General features: G+C 33.9%; 12 protein-coding genes and 4 pseudogenes across 16 annotated transcripts, besides 2 other annotated features; 11 read left to right on the plus strand and 5 right to left on the minus strand.

Moving 5' to 3' along the window:
- Positions 1 to 24: 24 nt before the first annotated feature.
- Positions 25 to 2,486, minus strand: TVAGG3_0029550 (sperm-tail PG-rich repeat-containing protein; the record flags this gene model as incomplete). Its single annotated transcript, XM_001306131.1, has 1 exon — positions 65 to 2,479. One exon carries the CDS (start codon positions 2,477 to 2,479, stop codon positions 65 to 67), a length of 2,415 nt encoding a protein of 804 aa, XP_001306132.1.
- A 491-nt stretch (positions 2,487 to 2,977) lies between these two features.
- Positions 2,978 to 4,227, minus strand: TVAGG3_0029560 (cell redox homeostasis; the record flags this gene model as incomplete). Its single annotated transcript, XM_001306130.1, has 1 exon — positions 3,127 to 4,185. One exon carries the CDS (start codon positions 4,183 to 4,185, stop codon positions 3,127 to 3,129), a length of 1,059 nt encoding a protein of 352 aa, XP_001306131.1.
- Positions 4,228 to 4,366: 139 nt separating this feature from the next.
- Positions 4,367 to 5,591, minus strand: TVAGG3_0029570 (uncharacterized protein; the record flags this gene model as incomplete). Its single annotated transcript, XM_001306129.1, has 1 exon — positions 4,506 to 5,399. The coding sequence occupies one exon, from the start codon at positions 5,397 to 5,399 to the stop codon at positions 4,506 to 4,508; it is 894 nt and encodes a 297-aa protein (XP_001306130.1).
- A 530-nt stretch (positions 5,592 to 6,121) lies between these two features.
- TVAGG3_0029580 (RNA splicing) lies at positions 6,122 to 7,245 on the minus strand (the record flags this gene model as incomplete). The annotated part of the gene is made up of 1 exon (XM_001306128.1): positions 6,244 to 7,245. One exon carries the CDS (start codon positions 7,243 to 7,245, stop codon positions 6,244 to 6,246), a length of 1,002 nt encoding a protein of 333 aa, XP_001306129.1.
- Positions 7,246 to 7,486: 241 nt separating this feature from the next.
- Positions 7,487 to 9,001, plus strand: TVAGG3_0029590 (ribonuclease inhibitor domain-containing protein; the record flags this gene model as incomplete). Its single annotated transcript, XM_001306127.1, has 1 exon — positions 7,503 to 8,948. One exon carries the CDS (start codon positions 7,503 to 7,505, stop codon positions 8,946 to 8,948), a length of 1,446 nt encoding a protein of 481 aa, XP_001306128.1.
- Positions 9,002 to 9,465: 464 nt separating this feature from the next.
- Positions 9,466 to 10,559: a mobile genetic element.
- Positions 10,560 to 11,250: 691 nt separating this feature from the next.
- TVAGG3_0029610 (RNA polymerase II transcription regulator recruiting protein) lies at positions 11,251 to 11,749 on the plus strand (the record flags this gene model as incomplete). Its single annotated transcript, XM_001306126.1, has 1 exon — positions 11,251 to 11,706. One exon carries the CDS (start codon positions 11,251 to 11,253, stop codon positions 11,704 to 11,706), a length of 456 nt encoding a protein of 151 aa, XP_001306127.1.
- A 918-nt stretch (positions 11,750 to 12,667) lies between these two features.
- TVAGG3_0029620 (arginine omega-N asymmetric methyltransferase protein) lies at positions 12,668 to 13,834 on the plus strand (the record flags this gene model as incomplete). Its single annotated transcript, XM_001306125.1, has 1 exon — positions 12,783 to 13,766. One exon carries the CDS (start codon positions 12,783 to 12,785, stop codon positions 13,764 to 13,766), a length of 984 nt encoding a protein of 327 aa, XP_001306126.1.
- Positions 13,835 to 14,176: 342 nt separating this feature from the next.
- Positions 14,177 to 15,478, minus strand: TVAGG3_0029630 (CCCH zinc finger family; the record flags this gene model as incomplete). Its single annotated transcript, XM_001306124.1, has 1 exon — positions 14,228 to 15,478. One exon carries the CDS (start codon positions 15,476 to 15,478, stop codon positions 14,228 to 14,230), a length of 1,251 nt encoding a protein of 416 aa, XP_001306125.1.
- A 1,443-nt stretch (positions 15,479 to 16,921) lies between these two features.
- Positions 16,922 to 17,964, plus strand: TVAGG3_0029640 (annotated as a pseudogene). The gene has a single exon. A coding segment is annotated over exon 1 (1,043 nt).
- Positions 17,965 to 18,158: 194 nt separating this feature from the next.
- On the plus strand, positions 18,159 to 18,425 carry TVAGG3_0029650 (protein of unknown function, DUF4106 family; the record flags this gene model as incomplete). The annotated part of the gene is made up of 1 exon (XM_051220389.1): positions 18,159 to 18,425. One exon carries the CDS (start codon positions 18,159 to 18,161, stop codon positions 18,423 to 18,425), a length of 267 nt encoding a protein of 88 aa, XP_051105375.1.
- An 830-nt stretch (positions 18,426 to 19,255) lies between these two features.
- Positions 19,256 to 24,938: part of a mobile genetic element that runs on past the window's edge.
- On the plus strand, positions 20,036 to 20,302 carry TVAGG3_0029670 (protein of unknown function, DUF4106 family; the record flags this gene model as incomplete). The annotated part of the gene is made up of 1 exon (XM_051220390.1): positions 20,036 to 20,302. One exon carries the CDS (start codon positions 20,036 to 20,038, stop codon positions 20,300 to 20,302), a length of 267 nt encoding a protein of 88 aa, XP_051105376.1.
- On the plus strand, positions 20,377 to 21,256 carry TVAGG3_0029680 (annotated as a pseudogene). Its single transcript has one exon. A coding segment is annotated over exon 1 (880 nt).
- Positions 21,532 to 21,942, plus strand: TVAGG3_0029690 (protein of unknown function, DUF4106 family; the record flags this gene model as incomplete). The annotated part of the gene is made up of 1 exon (XM_051220391.1): positions 21,532 to 21,942. One exon carries the CDS (start codon positions 21,532 to 21,534, stop codon positions 21,940 to 21,942), a length of 411 nt encoding a protein of 136 aa, XP_051105377.1.
- Positions 22,319 to 22,734, plus strand: TVAGG3_0029700 (annotated as a pseudogene). The gene has a single exon. A coding segment is annotated over exon 1 (416 nt).
- TVAGG3_0029710 (uncharacterized protein) lies at positions 22,857 to 23,654 on the plus strand (the record flags this gene model as incomplete). Its single annotated transcript, XM_051220392.1, has 1 exon — positions 22,857 to 23,654. One exon carries the CDS (start codon positions 22,857 to 22,859, stop codon positions 23,652 to 23,654), a length of 798 nt encoding a protein of 265 aa, XP_051105378.1.
- On the plus strand, positions 23,685 to 24,880 carry TVAGG3_0029720 (annotated as a pseudogene). The gene has a single exon. A coding segment is annotated over exon 1 (1,196 nt).

Genomic DNA, 24,938 nt, shown 5'->3' on the forward strand with positions numbered 1-24,938 from the left:
TATTTATCAATCAATAAAAAAAATAAAAATTACACAATAATTATTATTAAAAAAAATATCAAACTTAAACAGGGATCATTCCGAGGTTTTCTCTGAGACCGATTGTGAAGGCAGGTCCAGTAAGTGTAGAACCTAAGTCTGTGTAGCCTGGTGTTGTATCGCCAGTCCTATCCTTTGGTCTGATGTGCATAGAACTTGATGGAGCACGTGGTTTCTGTGTGCTGTAGTCAGGGTTGTAAGCGCCTGGACCAGGAGACACAGAATTGATTCCCATTGGATCTCCATTTCTTGAGTGCATGTAAGCTTTAGGTGCTTCATTACCGAACTGTGCCTTGTAATCATAAGCACCTGGACCTGGGTTATCTGCTCTCGAATCACGAACTTCGCCGTGTCTGTATGACATTGCAACTTTAGGAGCATCTGCACCAAGTGCTGGTGGAACATAATTTGGTCCTGGAGTGTTCTCGACATCTCTTGTTGCATGTCTTGAGGCAAGTGAAATCTTTGGACCTTGGCCAATTGTTGATGGAAGATCTCTATAAGGAGCAGTGTTTGGACGTTCAACTGATTCATGACGTCCTTTCATTGTAAATGATGGAGCCTTTGGCTTCATTGCATCACCTGGGTTATAAGCGCCTGGACCTGGTGAAATAGAATTGATGCCCATTGGATCTCCTGTTCTTGCGTGCATTGTAGAAGCTTGGCCACCAAGAGAACGATCAATCTGGTAATCACTTGGACCTGGTGATGTCTCGATGGAACGTGATTCTGGTCTGATGTGCATTGATGCACTTGGAGCACGTTTCTTCTGAGAATTGTAATCAGGGCTATATGCACCTGGACCTGGAGAAATTGAGTTAATTCCCATTGGATCTCCTGTTCTAGAATGCATGTAAGCCTTTGGTGCTTCATTTCCGAACTGTGCCTTGTAATCATATGCACCTGGACCTGGATTATCTGCTCTGGAATCACGAACTTCGCCGTGTCTGTATGACATTGCAACCTTAGGAGCATCTGCACCAAGAGCTGGAGGGATGTATGCTGGACCTGGAGTGTTCTCAACATCTCTTGTTGCATGGCGAGATCCGAGAGAGATCTTTGGTCCTTGGCCGATTGATGATGGTAAATCTCTGTAAGGAGCAGTGTTGACTTGTGATGTTGATTCATGGCGTCCTTTCATTGTGTAAGAAGGAGCCTTTGTCTTGTTTGCATCACCTGGATTGTATGCACCTGGACCTGGAGAGATTGAGTTAATTCCCATTGGATCTCCTGTTCTTGAGTGCATTGTTGACTTCTGTCCGCCAAGTGATCTATCAATCTGGTAATCACTTGGACCTGGTGATGTCTCAATTGATCTTGATTCTGGTCTTATGTGCATTGAAGCACTTGGAGCTCTAGACTTCTGTGTGTTGTAATCAGGACTGTAAGCACCTGGACCTGGAGAAATTGAGTTGATTCCCATTGGATCTCCATTCCTTGTGTGCATGTATGCCTTTGGAGCTTCGTTTGCAAATGTTGGCTGATAGTTGTAAGCACCTGGACCTGGATTGTCTGCTCTGGAATCACGAACTTCGCCGTGTCTGTATGACATTGCAACCTTTGGGGCATCTGCACCAAGAGCTGGAGGGATGTATGCTGGACCTGGAGTGTTCTCGACATCTCTTGTTGCATGTCTTGATGCAAGTGAAATCTTTGGGCCTTGACCAATTGTGGATGGAAGATCTCTGTATGGAGCTGTGTTTGGACGTTCAACTGATTCATGGCGGCCTTTCATTGTGAATGATGGGGCCTTTGGCTTCATACTGTCTGATGGATTGTATGCACCTGGACCTGGAGAAATAGAGTTAATGCCCATTGGATCTCCTGTTCTGGCGTGCATTGTAGATGCTTGGCCACCAAGTGATCTATCAATTTGGTAATCACTTGGACCGGGTGATGTCTCGATGGAACGTGATTCTGGTCTGATGTGCATTGATGCACTTGGAGCACGTTTCTTCTGAGATGAATAATCTGGATTGTAAGCGCCTGGACCTGGTGATACAGAATTGATTCCCATTGGATCACCAGTTCTAGAGTGCATGTAGGCTTTAGGTGCTTCGTTACCGAACTGTGCCTTGTAATCATAAGCACCTGGACCTGGATTGTCAGCTCTTGAGTCACGTACTTCACTATGTCTGTATGACATAGCAACTTTTGGAGCATCTGCACCAAGAGCTGGTGGAACATAACCAGGTCCGGGTGTATTCTCTACGTCTCTTGTAGCATGTCTTGATGCAAGTGAAATCTTAGGGCCTGATCCAATCGAGGACGGAAGATCTCTGTATGGAGCGGTATTAACGTTTGTGGAAGATTCATGCCTTCCTTTCAATGAAAATTCGGGGGCTCTTGGCTTATCACTAGTTGTTCCTAGCTTCGGGTTATACGAGCCCGGACCAGGATTGACCGTGGAACTAGTCACACGAGCGTATAGTCCAGACATATATTTCTAAATAACGTAACAACATTCAATTTTTTCTGTCACATTTACCGAAATATCGACAAAAATAATAGTAAATTAAAGATGTATAAAATGAAATAACAGCGTAAAAAATTCTATGTCAATTTTTCCAAATGATTTAATTTGAAAACAGCGGCGTGTACACTCTCAAATGAAATGCCATTTTTTATTTACAAAATTTACAATTGTAAAGTGTTAAAATAGCAAAAACCTTGCAATAACCTTCAATCTCCAAAATACCTGCATTCTGGAATGCTACACTGCCTTTGACTAGTCTCATCTTAGTGATCCTCACCTCGTATCAACAAATGATTTCAAAAATTGATGTCATCTTCTTTTATGTGAGAATTTTGAAGTAAGAGGCAAATATTTGTACAGTATATCTATCAGTATGTAATTTTTGAGCTGCAGAATTGCTATGTTTCTGGAGATACTTGCTATCCTTTATTGACACATATTTGCTATACATTTGCTCTCTGATTTACAAAGAAATTGATATGTAAATGTCACAACATAGTAAAATACTGATAAAACAATTATTCATCAAAAATGCAAAAAATAAGTTTAATAAAACAAACATTTAGATATTATAAATTGTGTTTTCATGTGATAGATATGAATAGATAGCTTTATTCTTTATGTTGATGCTTTTTGGGCTCTGAATTGTCACATCTTCCGTAAATTTCAATAATTAAGATAGCCGCAACTATTGCAACAAGAATAAGTATAATGTTGATTTTAATGATTGATATAGGGCGTTTGTTGAACTCTCTTTGGTCAATCTTGAAGTAATTCTTCACCAAAACATCTCTATCGAGTAATCCTTCATAATGGGCCATCTTCTTTGTATTATTGATTCTTCTGAGTGCAGAATAATAAGTAGCTTTGCTGTCCATGATGATAAAAGCTGGAAGGTCTGATGCTGAAATATTCCAGTACTTTTGAGGTATTTCGGTGTGTCTGACTCCAGCACTGTTCAAGAACACGAATTTGTTGTAATATTTGTGAGCAAATGGACGATATTTTTCGTAATCTCTTGGATCGCTAGTAAGTAAGATGGCAACTCTTTTGTCAAGTGTTTGGATTGATTTGAATGTCCAATAATCGAAAATCTTCAATGAATTTTGTTCAATAAAATGTTTTACAAAGAAAGGAGTAAATTGATCGGTATTTTCAACTGTGAGGCCTTTGTCAACGTTTGCAGTAACTTTTGGCTCGATTGTATATTGTGTTTGTTTCTCATTTATTGAAATTTGTTCAAAATCAACTTCGGATGCTAAAATAACTGCATCGACTATATCTCTTGAATTCTTATCATTCTGTGATAATGTAAATTCATAATTTGGAAATGTAGTTGGTTTTTTGCTAAAATTGTAGGAATTAAAGGCAAAAATACGTTTAATTGCTTCATTCATGCGATCCTTTGTATTGAGATATGGTAATGCAATAGTAATGTTATGAATACCCAAGATAAAAGTTGGATAAGAAGAAATATCGGTTTTTGAGCATAAATCTTCCTCATTTGCGCAATCAATAGCTGAAAATGTGATTCTCTGATCATCTTTGTATTTGTCTGCTATTTTTTGAAAGACTGGTGATAGCCTTTTACAATGTGGGCACCATTCTGCTGTAAATATAGTGATTAATGGTATATCTTGCTTCTTTCTTAGATGATTGATGAAATTCATTCGATTTCCACTCATCACAAGCATCAAAATCGTCAAAATCATCTTGAAATTTTATTTCCGGTAGTGTTTGGCTAATTATCACTTTGACAAGATATTTGTCAGTAAAACTTCGAAGCAATGATTTTTTGCATGGGAATATATGGGATATTCTCATAAATTAAAAATATAAAATTTTCATTTTGATCCTAATTGACCATAATCTGCATAATTCCAATATAATTGTTGTAATTAATTGATCATCGAGGTGTCATTCGATGGTTTAAAAAATAATTCTATTTTCTAAAAAAAATAATAAACAATTTTAATCGCATAACAAACAATTAATTCAAATTCCATCTGTATCTGTTAAACATATACTTATCATCGATAACTAGTGATTCATTCCTTTGTTCAAGTTTATCTATTTTTATGTTCTGATGTGAAGGAGCGCTGTTAAGGTAATAAAGGGTAGATATCTTCAGCTCGTATTTTCCGACAATATTGAAAAATGGACCTTGATAATTTCCAACAAAAATCGAGTGGAAATTAAAAGATCCTTCGAGCTGTAAAACGCCTTTGGATGATGTAAGGTTAATCATGTTGATGTTTTCTAATATCTTTCGTCCTTTCTTTGAAGTTAAACTGACGCAAGTCGTTCCTTTTCCATTTATGAAAAGTCCGTAGCAGCATTTCACACTCATAGCATTTTCTGCTTGTAAAGTGAAATGAGAAGAAGCTCCAACGACTTCACAATGAGAAATATTGGAATAATCCCATTGGAGAGCTCCATTTAAGTAATTAAAATTGTGGTTTTCGCCTATATTCGCTGATGAATATAACCCAGTTTGTGTAAGTGAGAAGTACTTCAAGTTCATTCTGAATTTTGATTGAACACTGACCGTTCCGAATTGATTTTCCTTTGCAGCAACATCTGAAGCTGCGACGCAGTTAAAATTGATATTTTTAACGAAAACATGAATGGCTCCGTCAGATCCTTCAGGAACGTAGCATCTTTCGAAATAACAGCATTTGATGAAAATACTTGTATCTAAGTTATAACAATATATAGCAGATCCAGGTCCTTCATTGGAAAAATCATACCATTGTGAAGCTTGAATAATTAAACAACCGTAGTTATCTGTAATGTTCATGTGGCGAGCTTCTGATGCCATCATGACACTGATTTGGCATCCATCGACTGCTCTTGTAAGTGGTAATAATAAAGAACTAAACATCATAAAATTTGTCAATTTTTTGATAGATGAATGAAAAAACATCGGATCTGTAATGAATTCAAAAAATACAACATCAGATAGGGGGAATAACTCTCTACTTGCTAATGAAGTTGGGAAAGAGGTATTAATGCTATTCTCCAAAGGAAAATGCTTGGTGATATTTTGAACTCCATCTTTTATAAACAATACTGATGTAAAAAATGTTCTTAGTTACTACAATTGAAATTATGGATATTAAGTACTTGAATCATTTAAATACTTTCTTTCCTGATATTTGCAATTAAAAATACGATTTCAAGGAAATCATAAAGCTAAGTTGAAATAATATCTCATGGATCTGATTTTTATTACTGAAAATTGCTATGTTATTTAATGAATTTAAGAATTTGATTCAAAATTTTAGATATTAAATTATCAACGTATTAGATTACTTATTACTTTGCAGAAGAGCTGAGATTTTATTGAATAAATGCTGAATTAATTCCATATTCTTTTGGAATTTATCTGAAATTTATTAAACTATTTAGAAAAATTGCATAGATCAATGCTAATGATGTATTTCATTCTATTAATACTAACTAGAACTAAATCTCTTGCCTCAAAAAATTCCAAATTTTTTTCAAAATTTCAAAAATGAAAATCATTTTATAGTTTTTCTCTATAAAAACATTAAATTCAAAAAATTTTGGAAAAACAAAGTATATCTATTTTATTTATGTTACCAATTTTACATATAATCATCCTGAAAAACTCACAATATAAGAAACATTAATAAAATTCTTTTTCAAAATTCTATAAAAATACAATAGTTTATTAACAACAACATAAACAACAATAATATTTATTAGCTATCACCAAGTTCACCGACAATTACAGAACCATTCGAATCGCAAGAAGCAACAATTGGATAATTGGGATGAATATCAACTCCAGTTACAGAACCTTTATGTCCAGGAAGACTGTACTTGAGAATAGGGTTTTTCTCGTTCTCTGCGTCCCAAATTCTCAAAATTCCGTCAGTGCTGCCTGCAGCAATCAAATTAGTATCTGACCATACGCATCTAGTTGGTATAATCTCTATTTGGTCTTCGGCAAACCTTTCATTTGCAATAAGTCTATCTACTTCTTGATAATAGAACTTATTATCGTATATTCTCATATAACCATCAGCAGTAACAACAGCGCAATAAAGACCATCTTTTTTGAAAGAACATCCAAAAATTGGAGTATCTCCTTTAAATCTAGTCATTAATTCTATTTTTGAATCATTTTGCTGTATTGTATTGATATACAAAATTCCATCAATTCCGCCAACAGCTAGGGAAGTGCCGTTTGAAGCTAAAGAAACAACTGGAGAATTTGATTTTCGAGACATAACTGCATCTTTTGTTCTTATATCGTGAATGTATATCATGTTAGCATCATCACCAGTAGCCAAGAGGTTTTGATCGAATTTTAGGAACTGACAAGTATTAATAATTTCTTTATGCGTTTTAATACGACGTATAATTGTTCCAGTTGGAATATCTTGTATGCATATAGTCGTGTCAGCTGAAACTGAAGCTAATTTAGTCGAATCTGCATACCATGATAAACTTGTAATTGCGCGACTATGTGGCCTTAAAGCTCCAATAGACTTAACCGTATCTGTTATCGACCATAATATGATTTCTTCTGCGCAAGAAGCAAGTATTGATCCATTCGGAGAAAAATGAACTTCATTTGCTGCTCCTTGATGATCACTAAGCATATAAACAGGATCATTTAAAAACTTAGTTTTCTGCAGTACATTATCTTGAGCGTATTGCTGAAGCTTTTTTTGAACTTCATATTTCACTAATGACATTATAACAAAATGAACAACTGTTAACTTCACATTTGATATTTATAGACATTAAATCAAATAAATTCATAGCTTGTTTTATAATTACACATAATTTTAAAATTTATGAAAAATATCTTTTATTTCTTAGCTTTCTTTATACACAAGATAATCTGATGGTAGGAAATAACAATTTATGCGGAATTGTTCCATTCCAATCAGAATTTCGGATATTTCTTGAGCAATTTTGGTAAAATTTGAATTTTTCTTCCTGATTTTTTATGTCATATTTAGAACATTTAACAGTCCAAGGATGTAAGATAGCAGCAGAGTATTGGGACAACTACGTTGTACTATCAGGGGATTGCGAACATGCAATTTCTTTCGAACATGAATACTCATTTAATGCCGGCAGATATAACGAAATAAAAATAAATGGTTTGCAAGGACTTGCTGACTATGCATTTCACGATTTACGTCATGTTAGGAAGGTTTTTCTCAATGATACAATAAAAGTTATGGGAAAGCACGTTTTTTCTTATTGCAATTTACTTCAAGATGTTAGACTTCCCACAGGAATTACAACTTTACCAGAAGAAACTTTTATTGGCTGTAATAAACTCGAAACTATAGTTTTACCAGATAATATTACAAAAATAGAAAGACAAGCATTCAGAGATTGCAGTAGATTACGAAAAATAACATTCCCATCGAATTTGCAATACATAGAAGGCTCAGCTTTCTTAAATTGCAAAAATTTGGCATCAATTGACTTACCAAGTAGCCTAAGATCTATAGGAGAAAGCGCCTTTAAGAACACTGGCCTTACAGATATAACTCTTCCTGAATCAATTACAGAATTTGGCGATGAATTGTTTAGAGATTGCCAAAAGTTACAAACAGTCAATTTCACATCATCAGGAAACGTTTCTATTTCAATGTTCCATAACTGTCAATCTCTTGCTTACGTTTTTCTCTCAAAAACTCAAATGCAAATAAGTTCTAACGCATTTAAAGAGTGTAAGAAGATAGTTCGTATCCGATTACCCGAAGGACTCAAAGTTATTAAGTCTTTCGCATTCGAAGATTGCGAAAATTTAGAATCAATCGAAATTCCCGAAAATGTTGAAATAATTGACCCAAATTTCGCGAAAAAATGCAGAAAAGTCAAATCAATCACTGTCCACCCACGTAACCAGCACTTTATCATTCACCAAAACGCATTATTTACATCTGATTTCAAACGGTTAATTTTGTACCCACCTTTATGTCAAGAAAGGAACTTTTCTATACCGGAAGAAGTCAGTTCATTTGATGACAATGCGTTTTCCAGTGTTACTTATCTCCGAACGGTCATTTTACCTACTCACATTAATTTCATCTCAATTAAGCATGCATTTATCGACTGTACTTCTCTGGAAACAATTATTTATGAAGGTACAGAGGAAATCCGCGATAACCTCTTTTATTTTTTGAAAGGACGAGTCACAAGAGTTTATGCGCCATATGCATATCCGAAAGAGACATTAGGAGGCCTTGTTATTACAGAAAGAACAGGCCAGAAACTGCCAGATAGAACTCCGACCCCTTTAAAGGTTGTCAAAAAGAATTACAAACCAATATATGTAGCGGCATCGATAACTTTTGTTTTAATGATATCTATTATCATATTTGTCATCAAGGTTACAACAGTTCAAGTCAAAAAACCAGATGCATTTGCAAATTAATTTTTTCTTCTATTTATATTGTTAATTATATAGAATTGTATTTTGTAAACTCTATTAGTATGAATGTAATTAGATTTTTCTATCAATATCTCAGTGATTTTTAATTTGAATCAATAATCTCAATAAGTTTGAGATTATTCCATGCAACATCATGTCTATGAAAAAATTTAGTACTTTTTGCTATCACTTATTAAGTTTTATCACCTATTTGATTCCGTATAATTTATAATGTGAAATTTTAAGTTACAAATGTTCCATAAAAATACCATTTATTCGACTTTGGTATAATTCAAAGAAAACAGAAGAATTTCAAAATAATATCTTGGCCACTTGATGGATTCAAAAGAAAAGGATACAAAAACAGTCCCAATTTCTCAATATATTAAATTTCCACTTGAACAATGAATTCGGTTGAATTGACCAATGAAGAAATGCGAAAAAAATGCATTATCGTATATCGATTCACATATAGACAGAAGTCAATCAATCAGTATAATTCATTAAATTATTCCTTTAAGGGTCCACTGTAAAAATTGAAAGTCTCTCAAAATTGAGAGGCGATTTGCAATTAATCGTTATCGTCTTTTTTTGAAAATCCACTTTTCCTAGTGTTCTGATTAATATTTTGTGAATGTAACAATGAAGTATATGTTTTAGTAAGATGATAATATATTCTATCACTTCAAATCACATAAAAATTGCAAAATCAGCGAGTTTTATAAGAACATGATTTTTTCGAATTTTTTCGCTTCTGGATGCGTGTTTTGAAAAATAGATATTTTCGAATTTTGATTTTAATTTAAGTATAAATTTTATATTAGGAATTTTTTTGACCTATTTCCAATCATTAATTCCTAAGTTTTTCTAGGAATTTAATTGAGAAGAAATTAGGAAATTCGCTTTAATGCCATTACATCCTAATATTGTGATGCATGTAGTTTATATTTATTGAGGCTAATGCCGGAATATCGTGCATTTTATAAAAAATTCAAAGAATTGACAATTGGATAGCACAAATTTAATTCTCTAGACAAAGTATTATTGTTTATATATTCAAAGCATTATCCTTCGTTTTGAAATGTTGGCCAAAAATTTTCGTGTTATTTTTTGTGTTTCAGCATAAATTATGTATTGACTTATGAAAGATAAGCATTTTATTCATTATCATAAAGATATACCAAAACAAATTGATAAAATTTAAAAAAATGTGTATTTTAGTGGGTATTATTCTGGCTAATGCCCATTTTTAAACGATTTAATATTGACCATATCAATAGCCGACTCAATGTAAAAATTTAGATATTATTTTTTTCATTATTCAAACTTTGATAAATTTTAGTATAATGAATGATTTTGTTTCGTGTATGATACAGAAATGAAAAGCTTGATTAATATCATTTTGCATTTTTTCAAGAATGTTAGAGTACATCTACATTAAAAAATCGGATTCGAATTGCGATACTGCATCAAATTGTTGCACATCTGATAAGGATCTCAAAATAGTAAAGTTAATTTTTTTGTGTTTTTTTAAGTTTTGGGCCTTAGTAAAAACACCATCTTGAGCAATATTTTTGGGACGACGATAGGCTTTATTTGGCCTTACAGTGGACCCTTAAAACAATCAAAGCGAGTTCGAACAAAAGTGTTTATTTTTTGAGAATGTTCGTTTAATTTTGAGATAACATTTTTATCTAATAAATGTTTCAAAATAATAAAATTAATGACATACATTCTTTTTAATATAAAAACAAGAGTGAATTTTTTTTTCTGAAACAAAGTAAAATTGATTTTACATACCCATAACAATAAAATCAATCACTTTTTAATATTTCAAAAGAAATCCTTTTAGATTATTCTATTTAGCAGAGGACCCCCTCAATTAATTTTGAATGTTGTAAAAAATATTTTGGCCACCAATATTATCTTTTAAACTAATTTTGGATTCGAATACAATAAAATGTTGATAACAGTTTTTATTTTTTGATTGGCACTCAAAATTTCACAGATCCCTGCATCCTTTTTTCTAAAATTAACTGGTTTTTGACAATACAGAATTAAGTCTGTTAAGATGATTTTAAATGCATTTAATTTCTTTTGAAACTTTTCAATTAGGCATAAAAAAGTTTGTCTCAAAATGTCAGATTTCTTGCATAATCAACGAAACTTATAGACTTGATATAATGAATTCTTACCGTAATTACAATTTTTTAAAAGGGCGCGTAAAATATTTGACATGCTTTTGTTATCAAAAATTTCTATGATTGAATTGAAATGGTTAAACAAATAATATTTTACAGATTAAATGATGGGCACCAGTGGAGGCTCAAGATCAAAGTTCACAGAAGAAGAGGACCGGCGACTAAGCAAGATTATTAGCCAACTCGGAACCAGGGATTGGGAAGCAATTTCAATCACGATGAAAACAAGGTCATCAAGACAATGCAGAGATAGATGGGTCAACTATATATGCCCATCCTTAACGAATGAACCTTATAGCCCAGAGGAAGATAGTCGTCTCCTTGATATGTACTCTAAATTTGGGCCAAGATGGAGTAAAATTTCCACCCATTTTCGTGGTAGATCTCCAAATGGGTTAAGAGCCCATTTTAAAGAGCTTATGCAACAAAAGGAAAAAACATCTTTAGAAGAGAAAACAAACGAAGTAGAACCTAAATTAAAGGTACCGGATCCTAGCACAATTGAGGAATTGTTTCTGTTGGAGAACGATGAATTATTTAATATAGATTCTCATTGTTAGAATTGTTTGATTAATTTCATTCGCCGTCCGATTATGTTCTTTTTAATACCATTTATAATAGTTAATAAAATAATAATATTTATGAAAATTGTAGCCCTTCCAATCTGAAATCTTCTTGTTGGAAAGAAAAATATCTGATTTTCATAATGTCAATAATAATTATTTGATTGATTTCTTGATGATTGATTTTATCATGAGAGAGGATTACATTTAAACGATATTCATTTCAATGATGTAAAAACTCAATTGAAAAGTTGTCAAATCTATCAAATATTTTACACTCGAAATAATATTTTCTTATAATGTACAAATTATGAATAAATTATCTGTTTTCAAAGCATGATTCTTCCATTCAATCCATAAATTGAGTGGGGCACGTTAAATCCTCATCATAATTTAATTTTCCGAAATAAATCATATGTTCACATGCTTATCTCTAGTTAAGTGATTTCATATTGCCAGTAACCAAAAATAAGATCGTGTCTCTCAATTTTATTCCCGAATAAAATAAATTTTATCACGATATGTTTCTTACTGATTAACGAAAAATGCATCGATTAAACATGGCGAATAATCTATTAGTAATTTGAGCCTTCTCTCTTAGATTTGAAGTCAACAACATATTGATAACATTCATTTTCGAGCATACAATCTTTAATACCAACTTATGCTTTTCCGTAATATTGAATAGGATGGCATGATATCCATCTTATTTCAGATATTAATAAAACCGAGAAAGAACATTGTAAAATGAGAATAGATCTCCGCCGGCAAGATTTGCATCAAAAATTTTCAAGAAAAGTCATTACCCTCATAACCGTAAGATTGATTTTGATTCAAAATACAGAACATCAATTTTAAAGCAACAGAATGACTTATCCTCATAAGGAGCATCTACGATTTCATTCCTAAATAAAAACCAATTTACTTTGAAAATATGACGAAACATTCAACAACGGAGGCCAATTCTATCAGAACTATTTTATTTAATTCATATTAGGACATCCATTTATCTTGATTTTGAAGTATCAAATGATCTTTTATCTTTTGTGTCAAAAACCAAAAAAATCCGAAAAATGCAGCATCATTCTGATGAAATGCAATCATCAGATTACTATTTCGATTCATACGCTCATTTTGGAATACATGAAGATATGCTTAAAGATAAAATCAGAACATTATCATACAAAAATGCAATTCTTACAAATCAATCTCTTTTCAAAGGAAAAATCATTCTAGATGTTGGCTGTGGAACAGGCATTCTTTCGATGTTTGCTGCAAAAGCCGGTGCTAAACATGTTTATGCTGTTGAAAAATCTAGTATTATTGATTATGCACGCGAAATCATTGACATCAACGGATTTGGAGATAGAATCACAGTAATCCAAGGAACTATTGAGGAAATTGACTTACCAGAAAAAGTTGATGTTATTATTAGTGAATGGATGGGCTATTGCCTTTTATACGAATCAATGCTTCCATCCGTACTCAATGCACGCAATAGGTTCCTTAAAGAGACAGGAACCATGTTTCCAACCAAAGCTCAAATTTACATTTGCGGTATCGAAGATGCGGAATACCGTGCAAAGAAAATCGACTTCTGGGATGATGTTTACGGTTTCTCATACGCACCAATTAAGAAATGGGCATTATTGGAGCCTCTAGTCGAGAATTGTCCAAAAGAAAGAATTATCACCAATGATTACAAGCTTTGTGATCTTGATTTGAACAAATGTACCATTGAAGACCTTACAATTACATCGAAATTTACTTTAGTTCCATCAGAAGCCCAAACAATGCATGCATTTGTTACTTGGTTCGATGTTGAGTTCAAGGGACCAAATACAATAGTCATTCTTTCAACATCACCATATAAGAAAGAAACTCACTGGTGTCAGACAATCTTTTACCTCGAAAATCCAATTAATGTTGACCCAGACACTCCAGTATTCGGAAAATTCCACATGGAACCTAATCTGAAGAATCCTCGTGATCAAGATTTCGAAATTGACTGGTCTGTTGATGGAAATGACCTTTCTCAACTTTACAAGATGAGATGATCATAATTTTAACATAATTTTATATAGAGATAAAGCTTATTTAATAAAGACTTTATATACAAACTGCATTTTGTCTATATATATTTCAATCCATTCCAAATTTGAATTCAAAATTTTATATTTTATATGAAGACATTGTTTGATAATAATAAAAACACTTTTTATAAGTAATAAATTCCAGTTACTATTCATTTTTGTTATTTTTCCCTAATGTACCTCGCATCATTTTTTTTTTTGGAAATATTAATCAGTGAATTGAAGTACAAACCATTAGTTTGACCATTACTTGGTTTAGTGATCTATTTCCAATGAAAGATGAAAATTGTTTACATCATCCAAACTAAATTTTGGAATCATTTTCAATTTTTTAATAAATACTTCTATAAATCAAAAAACCAATGTAATTTAAATAGAGTACGAGAGAAAAAACTATTTAGAATTCCGAAAAAAAATATTAAAAATTAAATTCTGTAATCAAAAGGTGAATAATCGTTACTGAAGCCATTTCTAAATGAAATTGTGTATTGTGTTGGAATGTCAACGGTTACTTCAGGTTCCAATCTCCTTCCAAACTCAACTCTTGGAGCAACTTCTTCGCCACAAATAGAAGCGCAGAGAGGAGCACTAAGAGGTGTTTGGTGTAACACACCTGATTTAAGATCAGGAGCATCGTAATTCATCTTTGCAGGTGTTGTACAGCCAATAAGTTGGTTGATCTTGTAGATGCAAACATGAATTTGAGAAAGAGATCTTCCCATTATGTATAACAACACTTTTTGTGTCGATGATGACAAACCTCCAGGAGGAAGAGGTCTGACTTGAACTGATCTGCCTTTTTGTGGTTCAGAATTCATATAAACAGGCATATCAGCGATGATTGTGTTGATAAGATTTAATTTAGCAAAGAATTCTTGTAGTTTCCTCTTTGTCTCCATTAAATCTTTAGAGTTGACTGCACAAGTGGATGTTAATGTTGAAGTTATGCAATCTGAAGTTGTATTTTGTAAATTAACAACTGTTTCTTCAATATTCTCAACATTATCTGGTGCAATCTTCAGTATGACTTGCTCAAGCTCTTGGTTGGTTAATAACTCTAAATCTTCTAAAGAATAATTGTTGCATTTTGTCATCCATGAGTTATTAATGAACTGAGACATATTTTGGAGGTTACACTCAGTTGAATCAGGAATTATGGTCATTCCAGCTTGATCAATGTATAAAATGTAGTCACTTAATTGATCTTCGAATCTGAGCTTCGCCTGGTCTATTGTCATGTATAAATCTTCTGATATTAGTGTGTCTATGTTGTTGCTGTTGAGTGTATCTCTAATTCTGAGTAATTGAGAACTAAATGAAGGATTTGACATAATAATGTCTACAACGGGATTTCTGAATGGTTTAACTCTGGACTGATCTTCTGCATGTAATGGTGATTGTGCGTTGTAATGTGGTGATGAAACTACCGGACGAGGAAATTTTGTAAAATCAATGGGAGGACCGGTATATTCTGGACGTCTTGGATCATCTTCAACCGAATCTCCATGAAGGAAACGACATGACCACCCCCAGTCACATTTTCCTAGTTTCCAGAACTTACAAGGCGTTAAGTTTAGTTTCGGAAAGTCACCATTGCCACGAGCACGAGGACTCCCTCCTTGGTTTCTAGGATCTGGGGTTCTCGCTTGCCGGTAATGATTTTTCTGCCTCTTCATTTCTATGAATTCATTTTCTGTTTGTAAACCTTTCAATATTTGAATTAACCTGTAGGTTGTCAATAATAAAATACGCATGTATTAGAATGCTACTCATTAATTTCATAAAAATATAAAAAGTAATTGGCCACAATTCAGTCAAAAAATTGTTATGTGGTCGAATCTCTTATTAAAATAAAAACGATTATATCCTCAAAACAACCCGGATTGTTTTAATTGAATTTATCAAATACCATTTGAATTTTTTTTAGCAGACTGAAGAATGTTAATTAATCTGGTAGATTGCCTGCAAAGCTTGTGTTTCGCATCCTACTAAATGAAACAACATCTTCTTTTTGATGTTGAGATTTGGCGTTTTTTTTACTCTATTTATTTAAGGGTCCACTGTAAAAATTGAAAGTCTCTCAAAATTGAGAGGCGATTTGCAAATAATCGTTATCGTCTTTTTTCGAAAATCCACTTTTCCTAGTGTTCTGATTAATATTTTGTGAATGTAACAATAAAGTATATGTTTTAGTAAGATGATAATATATTCTATCACTTCAAATCACACAAAAATTGCAAAATCAGCGAGTATTATAAGAAAATGATTTTTTCGAATTTTTTCGCTTCTGGATGCGTGTTTTGAAAAATAGATATTTTCGAATTTTGATTTTAATTTAAGTATAAATTTTATATTAGGAATTTTTTTGACCTATTTCCAATCATTAATTCCTAAGTTTTTCTAGGAATTTAATTGAGAAGAAATTAGGAAATTCGCTTTAATGCCATTACATCCTAATATTGTGATGCATGTAGTTTATATTTATTGAGGCTAATGCCGGAATATCGTGCATTTTATAAAAAATTCAAAGAATTGACAATTGGATAACACAAATTTAATTCTCTAGACAAAGTATTATTGTTTATATATTCAAAGCATTAAAAAAAAGGTAGTGGGGCTTCCAGGCGCGTTGCGCCCTCTAGCCCTGAAGATGTTTAGTATAAATGAAGTTTATATTCGGAGGGCTTCCAGGCGCGTTGCGCCCTCTAGCCCGAAGATGTTTAGTATAAATGAAGTTTTTATTCGGAGGGCTTCCAGGCGTGTTGCGCCCTCTAGCCCGAAGATGTTTAGTATAAATGAAGTTTTTATTCGGAGGGCTTCCAGGCGCGTTGCGCCCTCTAGCCCATAAAAAAATTCTGAGGACGAGCCAGCTGTTGACTTTTTTGTAGAGCACTCAAAATAGTATAACTTTGTCCGGACAAGTAAGGGTCTATCGTCGCTACAGGAAAAGTTACAGGCGTTCCAAGGAAGTATACTTTGAGAAGCCTTTTCCCCCTTATAGAATGAGATAAGACGGTTATTTTACAAAACTGACAACACTTTGACCGAGTAGTTTTTTGTGCTGAACAAAAAGTGTCATATAAACATCTGTCAAAAACCGCTTTTTAACTTCACTTAAAATGCCACGTAAGCTACGTAAGAATATACGTAAGAGGAAGGGAGCATTGAAACATCCAATAGTAAAACTGACACCACAACAACAGTTGCAACAACAAATGATGAATGACCCCACTATGTTGCAACAAATGTCAAGCAACCCTATGCTTTTAAACCGAGTTATTGGTGCACAGAGTGGGGGTTTAAGAGCGGCACTTTTAGCGAAAATGGCAGGCTATGGTGGAGCTGCAGACGGAACAGCTTATAACCCTCAAAGTCAAATGAATTTGATTTCACTCAAAAATCAAATAACAGATGTCAAAAAGTCAAACATAGACATACAGAAACAAATAAGTGAAAACGAAAAGAAACTAGAATATGACAGACACACAAAGAAACTCAATGAGTTAAACGTAGAGAAAAAGAAGAAAGAAGAACAACTGAAAGAACTAAGTACAGAGGAATATGCGAAAAAAGTGTCAGAAAAAGCAGCAGAAGTAGCAAAAATGGAACAAGATGTTATAAATTTGAAAAACCATACTACTCAATATAAAGTACTGAAAGATGAAGAGATAAAACAAAAAGCCATGAAGACATATATGGATAGCGATGAGTATAAAAAAGAAGTTGAAGCAAATGTAAAGGCAGAAAAACTTTTACAGTTGCAAAACCAAACCGTACAGTATGAAAACTTAGCACAAGAAAGTAAAAATAACGACACAGCCATGCAAAAGGCAATGAAAAGCGCAGAATATATAAAAGCTAATAATGACTGGTTAGATGCCCAAGCCAACGCTAAAGCAGCCCAACTTATAGAGTCAATAAGGACAAAAATACAAGCGGATGAAGACAGTTCAAATGAAGCTTTAATGAATGCTGACTTTAAGAATGCCTTCGAAGCTCTTCATAGTAAGGTGAAACTAGTGAACGACTTCTCATCTGGAAAGAAACTGAAGTCTGAAGGTTTCGACAAAGAGTTAAGAGAAGTAGCACAAAATATGACGAAAATAACAGATGCAGCAACGAGACAGGCAGTTCAAAGTGCCTATGACGCCGTTAGAGCAACTATTGTGGAAAGTCAAGAAAAAGAGTTACAACAGACCAAAACAGACCTAGTAAATGCTTTCTTAAAAACGAAAAGTCAGGTAGGACATTATGCTGCAGATGGAACATATGTGCCAGCTGGTGGAACTTATATACCACCAAACCCTCCAAGAGAAGCACCCGCACCAGGACTACCTAAAACATTTACATCGTCACATGGACACAGACACAGACATGCACCAAAACCAACACAACAACCAACAGTTCAAAATCCAGCACCACAACAACAACCAAAACCAACAGTTCAAAATCCAGCACAGCAACCAACAGTTCAAAACCCTGCACAACAACCAACAGTTCAAAATCCAGCACCACAACAACAACCAACACAGCAACCAACAGTTCAAAACCCTGCACAACAACAACCACAAACAGAGCAAGGACATAAAAGAAGTAGAGAAAAAGGAAACCAAGAATTCTTAAAAATGCTTAAGGAAGATTATGGTTACCCAGATACTCTTGACTTTAGTGACAGATATAAAGAAGCTATTAGAAAGTTCAAGGAAGGAAATACTGACCCGAACCTATTTAGCTTTATGGTTCAGCACCAAATGGGATATAATCTCAAACCTGGAAAATACAAGCTCGCTAAGGGATATGATTTAATAGCATATCATCCAAATGACATGAATGAATTTACTCCGAGATATTTGGTGTCAGAGCTAAATGATAATTCAACTCTCTTCATGAAACGCGTAAAAAATAGAGACGGAACGAAAGAAGAAAGGTTTATGAGTCCGGATGACTTAGATAGGGAACTTGTTAAAAACGGTCTCGGAATATATGAAATGCCAGCAGATGAGGTACAAGAAACTCCACAGGAAGAAGTTCAGATACAACCAGACATGGAAGAAATAGTTCAGCAACAACAGCTAGAAGAGCCTGAAGGAAACGAACAAGTCCCTCCTTTGGAAACTAACTTCACAGAACTAGATGAAGATTTGGAACAGCCGAAAAATCTTGACCCTCAACAAGTGTATGCGGAGAATATGGAATCTTTCCAAGAGTCTAAGAAAAATTCGGCTGACATAGTAGAAGAATATCGAAAAATGTTCGCCGACATACAAAAGACTCCAACATCAGATGAAAATATTCAGCATAGAATGGAAGTACTGAAAGAAAATGTACGCAAATACAATAATCCTTTTTACTTACGACCATATAACGTTCAATCTTTGGCTGAACTCGGTGAAAATAAAAGGTTAAATTTCAACAAAACATATAGAAATGAAACATTGTTTAAAGTTCATTCAGAACCTAACCAATATGGAAACAAACCTACTTTTGTTTCTGCAGACTATGGAACTACAATGAGATGGGGTCATAAAGCTAATCCGGATAGGTGGTTCATAAACTTACAACCTCAATTCCAAGAAGTTGTAGACGCAATGGAAGTGAATGGTAGACCAGATATAGCTGGTATTTTCAGCGCGGCTTTAATGCCATTGAAAGATATGAAACATGCAGATATTTTGGACCAGTATGAAATGAACATGGCTGAGGGAAATATAACACCTGACGTTCTAGAACATTTATCTCAAAGAACTACACAGAACCATAGAGATGGTATATTTGGTGAAGAGTTTAGAAAGAAAGTTAGGGAGAGAGAAGGAAGAGAACCTATTGTACATGACCTTGCAAACGAAAGTTTGCAAAATGTCATAAAAACTTACTTTGCAGACAATGAACCGAGAATGGATGAATATTTAAGAAAACTCAAATGGACAGTACCAAATGAAATGTTAGTATTGAAAAACATGTTCCTTGACAAAATAAAACCAACTACAGAAATAAATGACGCAAGACTGAAACGTTGGGTAAAAGCTTTCCCATTCACAAAAGATATTATTGGTTACATGGAAAGAAAACCAGAATGGCTACAAAAACATATATTTGGAAACGAGCTTATTCCATATGGACAAGCTCTATTTGAAGAGCTTGAACCGGAAACTCAGGAAAGAGTCATGCAAACAATACGCGAAGACTCAAATACAAACTATGACAAAATCTTTCTAGGATATAGGTTACCTGAGATGGGCGACCAGAGCCCAAAGGCAAAAAGGACATGGGAAATTTACAACATACTAGGTGAACATGAGGCAAAGATGCAACAACTTGAAGCAGAGGGCAAGTTACCAAAAGCGACACCAAAGAAGAAGAGAAGAGTAGAACAAAGTGAAAGTAGTGAAGAAGTAACTTCATCTAGTGAAAGTAGTGGCAATGAAGGAAAAAGAAGAGTTAAAAACTCAGTCAGGAAGAAAGTAAAGCTTGGTCCGAGTGGGTTCTATTATGATATATAAATCCAACTATTCTATATTTTTACCCATATGAAATGTACGCCGCTCAGAATATAACGCCAACAGTTTTGGATGCCATGAACGGAAATGTTTCCGAATAGTATAACGAATGCGACAATGCCATTAGAAGGTCAGAAATAGTTCCTGGAACTTACGAATATACAACTGCTGTTTCTTATGGAAACATAGGTGAGTTTGGAGAAGGTTCTTCAACAACAGTAGATATTGCTTGCGACAGGTTTCATATTATTTCTATTGACAACTCATTCTTATACGTGGAACAAGACATTGAAATAAAACCTTCTGCCAAGTTGTCTGACAAGAAAGGTTGCAATGGAATTTTCTATGTCGGATACCAATATGCTCCAGAAGTTTTCATGGGATATAAGATATATTCTAACTCTGACTTAGTTCAAACAGTAACATGGGCAAACTATGAATGGTTCGCTTTGAGAAACTCAGTACAACCACAAGCTAGAGAACAAACAGACCAGTATGCAACTATTGAGAAAATAAGAAGACTTGACCCTAACGTTCCAGGAGTTTATGTTAACCTTTCTGGACAAACTGCAGCAGCAGTAACCAAAGTAAAACTGAAACTTAGAGTTCCTTTGTCATCTTTCCTCATCTTCAGGTTTTTAAGATACTTACCAAACTGGGCAGGAAAAATTTCTATCGAACTTACTCCAAGCAAAAATAACTTAGTCATTGCACCAACACAAGACCCATTCAGCATTACTGTAGCTGGAACTGGTGGAGCCAAGTTCTGTGACTTTTGCAAAGACAAAGTTGACTTAGACTTTGGTTTCTCAAACCTCAACACTGAAGTAAACTATTATTTCAATGCTGCTGGAGATGCTTGGGACCCAGTTAAGTTCACATGCGAAAAATTTGAATGCAAGAGAATAGAAAGCAGACTTGCCGTTTATATGTTGGACCCAGATATTTCAAATGCTTTAGCTGCCAAATATATTGCAGTTCCACTTATGTTCCCTATACACCAAATATCTGTCAAAGACTTTGCAGGTGAAGTTGGAAACCAAAATCCAGGAGCCGCAGGTGCAAGAACAGATATTGCTTTAACAACTGCAATGAAACATGCAGATACTATGTTTGTACTGTTCAGACGAACTATAAATGACTATTCTTGTTTCTACAACCCTGGTATTAAATATCATATAAACATAGATGGCAAATATTATCCAAGAGAAGAATATTCTACAGTTGAGGATATGAGGTCATACAACTTGACATTAGATGCTATGAACTTTAACAACAACTTCACAACAACCATTAACCCTGAAATGCAAAATTCTATTATGCCATATGTGAAAGTATGGACTCATACAGGAGGTCAAAAAACTCAATATACAAATGGAGACCGTTCAAACTTTTGGCTTGGCATTCCATTTGCTGACTCAGAAGACTTTATGGGTGGTATTTCAACTGTTGGTACAGTTCAAATACAATATACTGGTGACAGAGACGGTCCAGATGAATTGAGAGCAAAGAAGTTTACAAAACCAATAGCACTTTTCACGGAAGATGCTCTTTTGAAGATTCGTTCGATGAAACCTGCTGGGGCTCCTCAGATTGGCATAACGACAGCTTCCATCGAGCAGATTTTGGCAGCAGGTCAGTAAGTTGTTCTTGAACTGACTTCTCTCCGTCAAATATTGACAGTACGCCAGTTTTGACATAATATTGTATTATAAACTTTCCTTTAGTAATATCTGTAAGTTTTGAAGTTATATTTTTGTCTGCTTCAAGAACTTTCACCATTTCAGTTATACCAACTTTCTTTGCTTTATGAAAATATTTTGGTTCAGCAAATATTGCTATTCTATAACATTTTCCATTGTTTGTGTAAAGAACTATTCTGTCAATGTATTTGTATTGTTTGTGAGTATAAACTTTGTTCTGCTTCAATTCAATAAGATATCCGAATACGTCCATCTTTTTATTCTAAGTAAAATGTCATTTCCGAAAAATAGAAGCGTAAGTGTTTCAAAAGGTTTAATGGCGGTGGCAGATGTGAAGTTAAATTCACCAACTCAAACAAACAGTCAAAGTGTTATTGTCAATGTCAAAGACAGAGATGTTGAAGTGGGGAAACCATACGAAGACGAAGATGGTATAACAATTGTTCCTGTAAAAGAACCAACATATCCTGAAGTTAGCAGAAACTTAAGTTCTGTTGCAGATATTCGAAACGACTACCAACAACTGAAAGACAAACTTCAAACTCAGGAGAAGATTTGTCAAGCTTTAAGTATAATGTTAAACTTGGTCGAACACAACCCTGTAAAAGTGAACTCATATGTCATTGCACCTCATGAAGTTTTGAAAGAACTATTGAAACTTTTGACAGAGGCAGACGATATAAACATCAAAGAAATAGAACCCGACATTGGTTGCTGTGGTGTTTCATATAATGTCATTGACAAGATATACGTTATGAAAGGAGGTGAAACGTTGAACTTAAAATATAGTTTCCCAGACGTTATAAAAATATTTGACGACCACAACATTTCATTAAAATTTATTTGCTAAGTAAATGGCAGAAGACATAATGGTTTATACTATTACGACTAAAAACCCTGAGTCATATAATTCTATAACAACAAACTTACAAAGTCCTCAAGGACGGTATTGTAAACTAACCTTAAACACAATGACGACTAAAGCCTGTTTTGCTCTTTTGACACCAGAAGACTTTATTGTTGTGAATGGTAAAAAATACTCCTTTGAAGATACTTACTCAGATATACCACCAACAGGTTTTGTTGACATATTTAATACTTTAAGTACGGGTGTAACATGTGCTGCAACTAGAGCAGGTTTCATTATGTTTGGATGTCCGACTGAGTTTACTATAAACGATATGAGCTATAATACAAAACTTATTTCTGGTTTTTACTACCAACAGTTTCCTATAACAGGAAAAGGTGTCATACAAGGAATGTCTATTCCATTGACATTAAGCACACCAATCTTATATATTGTTTCAAACTTAGGTTCAAAGTGTTATTCGAATGTCGACAGAAACTATTATGACCAAAAGATACTTATGCGTATAAACAATACTTTCTCTGCTGATTTGCCTATTGTTCATTCGAATGCAGAATTTTCAACCTTAGTGAACTCAAACACTTTGGCAAGTATAACGTTGACATTAGTTGACGCAAACTTTGTTCCTGTAAAACTTTTATGTCCTATGTATTTGTCAATGACGGCAGAAAGTTTCGAATTGGCAGATGCAACTGGTGAAAGTATTGTATTACAAGAACAACTTCAACAACAAATAGCTCAAGAACAACAAATGCAACAAATGGAACAACAAAGTCAAGAATAAAAAAATATTATTTTTTTTATTTTTATAAAAATGTACAGAATAGATGTTTCAGATTTTTATGACTTCCAAGCATTCAGAAATATGTGTCCATTTCGAGACTATAACAAAGCAGTCGAGAATTTGAAACGTTTAGTCATTTATGTTGACTCTGCCCCAGAATGTTATGTCATGAAAGAATGGGATGTTGTCTTTAACAAACCAAGAGCAACAATAGTTTCAGAACAAGAATGTAGACAGAAACTTAAGAAAATAAAAGTCGTACAAGTTGGCATGAAGATGTTAGATGCTTGGGATATCTTATTGTCAAAGTTAGAAGATTTTTCAGTTCGAGATATAAAGTTCTATACACCTTCTCCAAACTTCTATTCTATCTTCACTGGATATAAATACGAACAAGTAGAATGGAAAGAAAATATTATAGAAGCTTGGTTAGACCATGTCAAAGAAATTATATGCAATGGAAACGAAAGAGTCTATGAGTATATCTTATGTTGGTTTGCAAATATCTTACAACATCCAAGTGCTAAAAATGAAACTGCTCTCATTATAATTGGAAAACAAGGAACAGGTAAGAATACTTTCTTTACAGATATTTTGTGCAAACTGTTAGAAGGTTATTCGAATCCGAATATGACAAACTTAGAAAACATCTGTGGCAAGTTTAACTCCTCAATAGAGAATATGAAACTTATAGTTTGCAATGAACTTCAAAGTATAGATACAACAAAAGTTTTGAACTCAGATGCTTTGAAGAGTCTTATAACAGACAAAGTTGGAGTTGTTGAAAGAAAGTATAAAGACCAAAGAGTTTGTGAAAATGTTGCAAACTTCATTATGGTTTCAAACAATGCTGTTCCGATGAAGTTAGAAAGTTCTGACAGAAGATATGTAGTTGTCAGAACGTCAGATTCTCATATGCAAGATACAGAATATTTTGACGCTTTGTCAGAATGTTTGACATCTGACTTTTACAACCACTTGTTCTCATATTTCATGACATTAGATATTTCTAAGTTCAATCCAAGACAAATTCCACATACCGAAGAGAGACAAACATTGTTAGAAGCAAACAAGAGTGTATATGAACTGTTCATAGAAGAAAGCGACTTTGTGTCATTAGATGAAAGGTCATTGTACGATTCGTATAAACAATATTGTCAAGAGTATGGTTATATGCCAGCGTCTAAACGAACATTCTTGGCAAATGTCAAAAGTCTTTTAGATGTTCAGAATGGTGTATATACAAAGAAAATTTTTTCTGAGTAAATTTTTAAAAAAAAATAT

Source organism: Trichomonas vaginalis, chromosome IV (genome assembly GCF_026262505.1).
Source record: "Trichomonas vaginalis G3 chromosome IV, whole genome shotgun sequence".
Lineage (NCBI taxonomy): Eukaryota > Parabasalia > Trichomonadida > Trichomonadidae > Trichomonas > Trichomonas vaginalis.